Source organism: Onychostoma macrolepis, chromosome 03, assembly GCF_012432095.1.
Source record: "Onychostoma macrolepis isolate SWU-2019 chromosome 03, ASM1243209v1, whole genome shotgun sequence".
NCBI lineage: Eukaryota > Metazoa > Chordata > Actinopteri > Cypriniformes > Cyprinidae > Onychostoma > Onychostoma macrolepis.
The window spans coordinates 44,829,296-44,840,529 of record NC_081157.1 but is presented as its reverse complement, the minus strand read 5'-3'; the positions used below and the strand labels follow the sequence as shown (position 1 = coordinate 44,840,529).

Here is an 11,234-nt window from a genome sequence, read left to right as displayed (position 1 = left end):
TTTATTTATTTATTTTTACAAATATATACAATAGGAGTCTTGTTGAAATAATTTGATATATAAAACAAATTAAAATTGAATACAATATTATATTAATACACCATAATATTAATTGCATATAAAATGCAATATTTAAAAATGTAACACCACAATATGTTAAAAATAATACTAAAATCACACATTTTACAAATAGCCTATACTATACAACAGGATCCTTATTCAAATAAGTTGATACATAAAATATAAAATAAATTGAAGTTCATATTACAATATAATATTAATTGCATGTCAAATATAACAGAAAAACATAATACCACAATATAATGTTAATAATAATATTAAAAGTAACATACTGTACAAATGAATGTTATACTTAAGATATTAATAACTAAATATATCTAAATAAAAGGATTAAAATAACAAATAATAAAATAAACAATTTAAATAAACATATTGTTTTTATGTTTTGATTTATGTTGATGTCTTGTTTTTGAGTAAAAAGAATAATACAAATTCAAATAATTAGCCTAGGCTATATAATTCAGCACAAATGTCTTTTACATATGTTTGTAAATCGAACTAATTTATGTTTGTGCAAAATAATACAATTACAACAACAAAGTCAGATTGTCATACATCATTTCACATCAATATGCTGTTCACCAAAAACTCACATTCTTAAAAAATGTGTGACGTCACGTGGACGGTGTCCTCCGAGGGCCACTGCGCGCTGCGCGTTTGCGTATCCGCCCCCTTCTGCCCTGCTCCACGCTCCCTCTCTCGCGCACACACGCCCGTTCAGTTCACGGAGAATGAGATGAGAATGAGATGAGAACAGTCATGGAGGAGCTGAGCGCGGTGGGAGAGCAGGTCTTTGATGCCGAGTGTATCCTCAACAAACGCCTGAGGAAGGTAAGGAACACGCACACAAACACACACACACACGTGAATCCGAATGCGAGCGCGATCCTCAACGCGTGTTTGATTTCCACAGGGCAAACTGGAGTATCTGGTCAAGTGGAGAGGATGGTCGTCCAAGTAAGTGAGAACTGATACATATACTGCCTTTATTATGTGTGTAAGTGTGTATATATGTAGACTATATAGACGATATATATGTGCATCATATTGACTGGTAGTTCACCAGTGCATCGCTTTTTGCCAGTAAACGTCCTCGAATGCGAATCTCGAGGAAGGGAGAGCGAGAGAAACAATGAAAACAACAACAACAGCGTGTTGCGCGTTTAATTTCGCGTCCACGCGTGAATTCGTGCACTGCTCTTCACTTGATCTCACTGCATCGGATTAGATCGCCTTTGCCTCTTTTCCCTGCGTTTCTCTTTGTCTTCCACATTACTTTTGCTGTCTTTTCATCAAGTTGTTTTTGTTTTTATTTTTTTGTTCGACTGTCCAATCGCAATTGGTGAAGTAAAATCGACAGAAACAAACGTAAAGTAAGAGAAAAATATATTTTAGTGTTGTTATTAATATGTTTTTAGTTATTATTTACAGTGATAAACATCATCTATTGAGTTCAGGAATCGCCTAATGCTGGGTCAGTTGTTACAAAGCCAGTTACATTGCATCAGTTTTGGAACGCTTTTCGTTACTTTGTAACTGTTTGTTCTTTTGTAACGCAGGCAGTTTGTAGAATTCGCAGCGCGTGGCTTGTTTCTACTTTTTTTTTTTTTTTCATTAAAAACTCCAGCTGCCCCCAACCCCCCTTAATGCCCCCACTCTTGCTCTCTGTTACATTGTCGCCCCCTTTTTGCCCCGTCTATGGGCACTTGAGCTGTCAATCACACGAGCCACACCTCCCGCGCGCGCTTCCATCTGCTTCATTGATTATTTATCTCATCTATTTTTAATTGCAGATTATTACTTGTTCAACCAAAATCATACATTGACCAGAACTCGTGGTATTATGTCTAGAATGCTCTAGATATTTGAAATGAGGGACAAGAGGCCATGTCTTGTTGAACATTTGGTATATTTCATAATAGCCTGTAAAACATTTAGTACAATGTTTGTTTCGTTTTTCAAAAATGTCTATCTTCATAATTGTACATCAAAATGTAATAACTTCTTCATCTCTTATGTTTTACCCACCTGTCACTTTTCACCATCCAATGAATTCCTGATGGATAAAATCAAGCCTCTTCCTGCATTATTTTCCTGCTGGAAGTAGCAGTAGTAGTTCTGGAAGTAAAATGAATGGCGTCTCATGTTGATTTTGAGTAATGCTGGGTTAAGGACGTCTGTTTTGATAGATCACTACTTTTTTGTGTGTTAAATGAAATCCAGACGGCCCAGACTCTTTGAAGTGCCCTTTTAAGTAAACTGTCATCTTATCTCTTTTTTTTCTCCGCTATGTAACGCCAACCAGGCTGCGCCTGAAGTCCAATTCAATTCCACATCCCTTTTGTTTACATTTACAGTAGTAGATGCAAAATTGCTGTTCAAATGATATTCAAGGGGTGGTACACAAATAGCTAGTTTTGCATGCTTTAGTCTAAGCAGCATCTTGTGGTGTGACGTGTGTATTTTCAAAAACTATACATGTAATTTTATATGTGCATATGATTCGTATTATTTGCAAGAATATATGAATTATAAGTACTTTAAAAACTTAAAACTTGTCAGACTTGAAAGAAATAAGAGTTATAGACTTTCCCTTGTACATCGTCATCATTTTGATGCTAAATTAAAAACTTCATGAGCAAGTTGTTTGTCATCTACTCGCATGCTAAAGAAGCCAGTGTCTGTGTTTCAGGCATAACAGTTGGGAACCTCAGGAAAACCTTCTTGACCCGAGACTATTGGCTGCGTTTAACAAGAGGTAAGAGATTTCTCTCATTGGACGAGCAGGGCTGTGTGTGAGAGCAACGCCCCCTTCCCCATGTGCAAACAATATGGGCTGCAACGCTTGGGAGGGCGTAAATGGGGCTCCATTCACAGGGCCATTCAGGGGCTGCAGACGTGTCCAGGCTCACGAGTTCTTCTGTAGCCTGACTGAAAATCAAACATCGTTAACATTTTCAACGGGAACTAGTTTTAGAGTTTTCTGTCAGCGTTTCACATTTGGTTTTACAGTTTATGAAGGATGGGTGTGAAAATGAGATTGGATCACTTGAGTAACGAAACCATGTGTTCACACCAACTTGCTACTGTTAAAAAATTGATTTTTACATTTTTAGAAGAGTATTTGTCTAAATATGACTCTGAATCCATCCTTAAATGCAAGTACATGGGAATTTTTCTCCTGTTTTATCATTTGCCAAATAAATATTTCTTTATTTGAGAAATCATTAATGTCTGGAGAACAAAGGAAGCTTTTCATAGGGGAAACCACTTTTTTGCTAACACATCTGCCAAAAATAAAGAAAGTGATGTTTTTTGGTCCAAATTAGAACAATAGAAAGTTGTGACAGGAAGTGGGGAGAAACAACAGGAAGTGAAGAGGCTTAAATTTGTAAAACAGGAACTGAATTTCACAATTGGGCTGTTTTTACCTCTATATATTAGCCAAGACTGTTAAAATACTGTTAAAAGAATGTTTAATTATTATTATTTTTTTAAATAATGAACTTTATTATATTTAAATTTTTATTTATTTAAACCTTCTTTACGTAAAGCACTTTGAATTACTTATGAATTAAATAGCATATTTTATAATTTTATATTGCCTTTGCCTAATGGCCTTTAAAGGGGTGGTTGATAAGCTTTTTCCGAAGGCTTAATTGTGTTTATGGGGTGCAGTGTAACACGTGTTAATGCTTCATTTAAAAAAAAAAAACAAAAAAAACATTATTTTCACACATTTTACCTTTGTACTACACCGCTGTTTCTGTTCTTGTCAAAACGGTCTGTTGAGTTCCTGGTTCTATGAAGCCCGTCCCACAGAAATACGCAATGGGCTCAGATTGGAGAGCTGGCCCAGTGTGTTGTGATTCGTTACATCAGGGTTAGTGATGTCACAAACCCAGGAAGAAGCTCGCTGTAGTCCCTACCAGCCTTTTATGTAGTCCTTAAACAGCGATTTCTTTAAAACGCTTTGCATTGATCTTTGAGCGTCGTAACTTTGCAGACGTCGTTTATGCTCTAACAGTAACATTACAGACTAACTAAAGTTAAAAAAGTTAAATCATAATCAACCGCCCCTTTAATACCGAAGTAATAGTCATATATAATACAATTTAATGATAGCAAGGACTGTATGATTTACATGATTGAAATGAAGCATTGCTAATCACTGATTTTTTTGTAATTTTTCCCAAATGTTTTGCCGATTCTTAGGGAGCAGGAGCGGGAGCTCTTGATCCGCAATAAGGGGAAACGGCCTCGTGGACGACCCAGAAAAATATTGGTAAGTATGCCACAAAAAAATGCCAAAGGTCTAGTGAGAAAAACCAACTTGCACCACACATTGTGTTCTCACCATTTTCTATATGTTCATTTTTCAGGAAACCATTCCAGTGGTATCCAAATCAAGCAGCTCGTCCTCATCATCCTCGTCTTCTGGTTCATCATCTTCCTCGTCTTCTTCCTCTTCTTCAGATGATGATGACGATGAAGACGACAACGATGACAGAAATCCAAAACCAAGCCCTCGTCCACGAGAGCACCACCCGGTCCCTCAGAAGAAAGCCCAGATCGTGGTTGCCAAGCCAGAACCACCGAAGAAGAAGCGAGGAAGGAAAGCGCTTCCTCCGGAGCTGAAGGCGCAGCGCCAGGCCAAAGGTCCCCGGAAGATGCTCAAGCCCATTTCCAGAGACTCGGAGCTCCGAGGGAGCATAAAGAAACCACTCATGCCTGCAAGCTTCACCTACACCGGGTTGAACCGAAATTCTGGAAGGGAGCCGATGACACTGCAGAATAGAGGTTCTTTTACCCAGAAGAACTCTTTAAGTTCCTTGGGACGCTCCGTCGGATCGGCCTCGTCACCTTCTACATTAAGTCGGCCGCCACAAACCAAAACTACTTCGGATTTCAAGCTCTCAGTCTCAGATATGAGTAGTGGAGGAGTCGATCCCAAAACACCCACGTGCAAATCTCCAGGAGTGGCTGCGTTGAATTTGCACAGCAGTAATGGACAGACATGTCCACAACTCTCTCCAAATGTCCCGAAGGCCTCGGATCAGACTCTACTTCAAAGATCGGGATCTCTCCAGAAATCCCCATCAAGCTCATTTTCCTCTCTTAAAACTCCTTCCAGCCTTCAAGCTCTCAACCTGCAGAGCGTCAACAAAACGGTGCAGGGTAATGGCACCTCCACAAATGACGGTTCCTACTCGAAGGGTACCTCCAACCCCAGTAGAAAAAGCTCTGGGTTTAACACAAGACATGAGCAGAGTCCTGCACCGAATGTCCCAAGTAAGTTCCCAACCAGTCAACAAGTGCTTAAGAGTCCGCAACAGGATAAATCCAAAGCGGATGATTTGTCCGAAAGACTCGGGAAAAAGAATCAAGGTAGAGTGGACAAGATACTCACTCAGACGACCGAGGGCCGAGATCAACCAGCGCAAGACAGATCCTCTTCTAAAGATGCAGGGAAACCAAACAAGACCCTGAGCGAGTTGAGCACTGGAGAAGAGGGAAGCAGCTCAGATTCTGACCACGATTCCTCATTTCCGAGTGACAACCGTGACTTGGCCATCTCGGTGCAGGCGGGTCAGGACTGGAGGCCGACGCGGAGCCTGATCGAACATGTGTTTGTCACCGATGTCACTGCAAACCTGGTCACTGTAACGGTGAAGGAGTCGCCCACCAGCGTTGGGTTTTTTAGCATCCGCAATTATTGAACGTCGACAACTGGAACTGCAGCCACTCTGTGATAATCGGGAGAAGTTTCGAAGGAATCAAAGGAACTGTTTGGTGCTTCTCCATCTTTGGATTTTACTTATTTTAACTCAAAATCGGACTGTATTAGTTGGTCAGTTTTGAAGTTCTTTGAGAAGACAAATGCCTAAAGACCTGCTCAATCAGAGATTTTTATAATCTCAGTTAAGCATAGATATTAAGCATAAACATGTTACTGAACAAATAATTGACCGTTCGTCTTGGTTTCCACTTCAGGGATGGTTTCATGTTCTCTTGATGTTGATTCTGAGTACAGTATTAGTAAAGAAGAAAGTCACCAGATAGGAACAAATGTATCCAAAATGTGTTAAAGCAGAATCTCAGATCACATATTTTAAGGTGCCTGTTTTTAAAGCTGTCCTCTTTCTACCTGATAACTATTATAACTGAGGTTTTTTTTCCCCCTTCTAGAATGAATGTGGGCATATTTTATACTACACAACAGTTCTGTTTATTTATTATTATTTCTCACTGGTTTTTGTTGGTAGGTGAAATGCTGAAACATACAGTAAAGATTCTTTTTATACAAAATTCATCATTGTCTGTTTTGAGTTGTACGTACAGTTCAGAATATGGATGTGTATATAATCAGGGGTGTAAGAATGGCAGCAAATGAGTCTCTTCTGCTCACTAAAGCTGTTTTCTATGTGAATATATTTTAAAATGTAACTTATTCTGGTGATTCAAAGCTGAATTTTCAACATAATTTCTCCAGTTTTCAGTGTCACATGATCCTTCAGAAATTATTCTAATATTCTGATTTGCTCCTCAAGAAACATTTCTTTTTATTATCAATCTTTAAAAAAATAATAGAAAGTTCAAAACCATTTGAAAACAGAAATGTGCCTTTTGATCAATTTAATGCATCCTTGCTAAATAAAAATATTGATTTCTTTCAAACAAAAAACTCTTTTCTTTATTTCCTTTGAAAAATTCTTAAAACAAGTGATAATCTCAAAAAGTGAAAGTTGCTACACCCCTAAATATATATCACATCATAATTATTTGCAGTCCAAAAATAAAAAAAGGACTTCATAATGAGCTTTTAATACATAATTTCCACATAAAATAACTAAATATCCTTAAAATAAGATAAACGTGTTTGAGAAGCAGCACTGCATAAGATATTTAGACTTCTTTTGGATTGTGTCTTTAATATGAGTCTATTTTTATACTTAAAACAGTGATTAAAGATATAGTCTAAAACAAGCCTTAATATTTTAAGATGTTGCTTCAAGTATTTTGGGAATTTTTTTTTTTTCAGCATTAAATGCTTTTTTTTTTTTTTTTTTATCTGACACATAGAAGAAGCAACTGATGTTAATTGACAGTAATATGCACTACAGCTCTCATATTTCGCCTTTGCTGTCTGCCTTTTGTCTGATCTCCTCTGCAGTCCTGTGCATCTGAGAGGCCGTTTAATTACGCAGGTTTAGACGTTTTAAGAAACCCTTTAATTTTCCCAGAATTCTAAGAGGCGGCTTCCTGACACAGAATATACTGTGGTCTCAGCCATCCCTGAACCTCACACCAACTTCAGCTTCACTCCAACCATAACTCCAGTGGCTATACCTGGGCTGCATTTCCCAAAAGCATCGTAAGCCTAAGTTGATCATAGCTCCATTCGTGACAATGGCTTACGATGCTTTTGGGAAATGCAGCCCTGGTTAGTTTGTTCAGTAAGTTTGTTCAACTTGGCCTCAGACATTTGTTCTAAAATTCAAAAATTTAAAGAAAAATTAAATGGATACAAACGAGTCACTAGTTGTCATCCAGTAAGAGTGTAGAGCAGTAAAATAAAAATGAAGAACAGTTCAGAGTTCATATGATATTGAGAACACAGTTTGAGACGTTGTTGTGATCTCCTCCGGATCTCTCACACATTTCATAACATAAAAACAAATTCAAAATATTAATAAAAACATTTCAGTTTCATTGAAAGCAGTATCTGACTGGTAACGTGACAAATTATTTTGACAGCTGACAGTGTAGAGCAGCAGTTTTTGCCCAGAGGCAGTCAGGGATTTCTGAGCAGTTTGACATGTTTGCAGTCACTGCGATCCGTCTGTGCGTCGCCACTGGGCTGCTGTTATCTGCGTGGCTCATTCCTGACCGCACTGAGATAATCACAGAGCAGCAGAAGGAATGAGATAACAGGACACGCGTGTGCTGCGCTTCACTACCAGCTTCCTCTGAGCACCATTACGTCAGACCTGTAGATGGGCAACTACTGTAGTTATATGATTTTTATTTTAGATTTAGATTTAGATTTGATATTTTTTCTGTTTTCATTGTAGTTTTAGTTGAAGTTTCTTCTTTAAATGTCTTTTTTATTTTATTTTTACTACACAATGTTAAAACAAATGAAAATGAGAAATGGCACCTATAGTTGAAATGTAAGTTTAAGGTTTTTTAAACCAATATGGAAACTAATATGGTTTAATTTTAGTTAGCTGTTTACTTTCATTTTAGTTTTAGTTTCAGTTTTTGTATGTCAAGCAGTGAATTTGTTCTTTATGGTTTTAGTTTTAATTAACTATTTTAACAGTTGCCAAGGCATTTATGCTGCAAGAGAGAAAACATGATTGTATTTAGTTACTATAATACAGTAAAAAAATCACATCTAAACAATGCTTAATGTTCTGTATCTCCTTCAATATAATTCTGAAAAAAAAAAAAAAAAAGTGCATATATATATATATATATATATATATATAATTCTGTATGCATTTTCTTTTGATTTTGAGGTCAAATGTTCCCTGAACCTGCTTTCATGAGTTTCACCATCTTGCTTCCTCCGAAAAAGGAGATTTAAGGCTCAGCATGGGTGTATAAGGCAGGCGGGACACACAAGATAATCAAGTCCATCAACATTATTGTGCCAAGAATGTCTCAGAAAGCGCTTTCTTTTCTTTCATTTGGAGTAAAGTATTATAATCTATCTTTTTCAGCACATATAATCCTTCATATCAAGATATTTCTATCATAACAGTGCACAGTCATCTCTAAAGTCTCTGTAAAACAACAACAGTTGGGCTGTGGAAAGGGTGGAGACGAGGGAACTAACAATCATCTCATCCATCCGCACCCAAAAATACAAACATGTCAGAGAGTGAAAACACAGACAATAGAAAACAAAACAATGCTTGTGTTTGAGAGATGAAGTTAATAAAGCTTCACTGTCATCATTGTCTGAGCAATCTAAATTAATACATTTTGGAAATGCGATTGTTTAAAGGGGCCATGACATGACATTTTGTTATGGCAGAGGTATTTGCACTGTACCCGATGCTATTTGCACTATAAGCAATATCTTCTTTGCATTAAGTGTAAATATAGTTTGATGCTATTTGTACTTACTGTACTTCACTAGTGGCAGATAGTATTTGCACCTCTTGTAATATAAAACAGTATGAAATGATAACATACTGAGTGTAAATGGTTATATTTATTAGAATCATTAAATGGATACCGCCTACCCTAATAATAGTTGGGGGGTTTTTTCATATGGAAAAACTCATATTTTCAACCCTCATTCTGATATTCTGAAATTATCATTTTTAAGGGGTGGTTCCTTAAAGACTTGTTAGTAAATGGCCACTGTTATGACTGGCTAACGTCACTGCTTAGGAAACATTATCAACGCTATTGCATGCGAGTGTTTGGAAAACTTTACAAACAAAGCATTATTAAATCATTTACTTAGGTCTGTTATGCAGCTGTGTCAGATCTATACAACCAGCTGCTTCATCTTTCAACAAATGTTTCTTTGTGAACTCTCCATTATTGTGCCTTGATTATTTAAAAAAAAAAAAAAAAAAACTCGGAACAAACATATAAACCTCCGATGTGATCCGGGACGCCATTAAAATAGACCACTCACTTGGTCCTGTCCCTGGGATCCTTCTCAAGTCTGCACAGAGCCGTCAAAGCATCAGAGACACGTCAAACATATTCTTCCATTTGTCCCATTGTCAATAGACTGAGCGCGAGAAGTATGTCAGAAAGTCAGCTCTAGATGTATTCTTTTCTTTTTTTTTGGTGCAAATGTAATTCATTGTAACATGTTTGCTTCCATGATGCAAATTAATGATTTGACTTTACTTTTACTTTTTTCCAAACTGATGTATTTGTTTTGTATTCCAAAACTAATCATTGCTGTGCAATGATTGTATGGGTAACACTTTATTTTAAGATGTCCTTGTTACTTGTTACATTTTACATGTACTTACTATTATAATAACAATAAATTATGCATAATTACAAGTAACCCTAAGCCAAATCCTACCATATGTTAATGAATATTACTCAGTACTTAAATGTATAATTACACTGTAACAATAACACCTTAAAATAGTGTAACCATTGTATGAAACTATAAAGAGTTTAATAGGAACATCAAAATGTTTTGGGTGCATATGGTTACATTCACAGGTACAATTGAAATGCATTTATTATTATCACTACTTGACAAATAAAGTTGTCAAAATTATTGTTAATTATTACAACATTTGTTCATAAACTTCTAGCATACTGGGATATTTTGAGGTTTACACAGTAGGCATTAAAGCACAACCTACAGACCACATTATTTCATTGGCTTATATATATATATATATATATATATATATATATATATATATATAAAGTCAGAACATGTAGAATTTGTGTGAAGATCGTTAATGAAATGTTGAAATACATCGGCTTCTGATGTGCAATTTTGTGTAAACACACAAAAATTCTGACTGTGTATTGATGGAGTTTACAGTAATGTTTGCATAGAATCCCCCAGGAAAATGTTGGCTTTCTTTGTCTTATTTCAACACCATAAAACTGCAGGCTTTCTCCACCTAAAAAGAAAAAGTAAGATTTATTGACAACTCATGAGACTGTGGTTAAATGAAGTAAAGATGCATAACAAAAGCACATCCGAGATTAATCCTTTCCCATTGATCAGTTTGTTAATGTGATGTCCTCGACAATGTAGAGGCCCTAGGCAATTGTTTAATTTGCCTACAGTGTCCAAACTACCTCTAACGCATCTGATGAACATTTCTAAAAACATTAAAACATGTTTTACTCAAAATGTCTCTGGCAGGGTTTTGCTGAAAAAGTTACAGGTACACCACTATAATCATAAAATGCACCTTAAATTTCCCAATATTCCCCATATTTTTATGAATATAATATATATGAGTTGAAAGAAATGGTTTGTAGTGCTACTTTCTATATAGAAAAGTATTATGTAGTAAACATGCATCTTAAAAGCTCACCTTCAGTGACAGACTCTCCAGATGCCATTTCTCAGGATTCAGTCGCATATTTTCACTTACTGACAGGCTTACACCGGGGCAGGGCAACTTGGTCTGCAGTTG

General features: G+C 36.5%; 1 protein-coding gene across 1 annotated transcript; it reads left to right on the top strand.

Annotated features, from left to right (window-relative positions):
* The first annotated feature begins 713 nt into the window (after positions 1-713).
* cbx2 (chromobox homolog 2 (Drosophila Pc class)) lies at positions 714-6,768 on the top strand. The gene is made up of 5 exons (XM_058771870.1): positions 714-912; positions 995-1,038; positions 2,774-2,839; positions 4,297-4,366; positions 4,464-6,768. Exons 1-5 carry the CDS (start codon positions 829-831, stop codon positions 5,799-5,801), a joined length of 1,602 nt encoding a protein of 533 aa, XP_058627853.1. The 5' UTR covers positions 714-828; the 3' UTR covers positions 5,802-6,768.
* Positions 6,769-11,234: the final 4,466 nt, after the last annotated feature.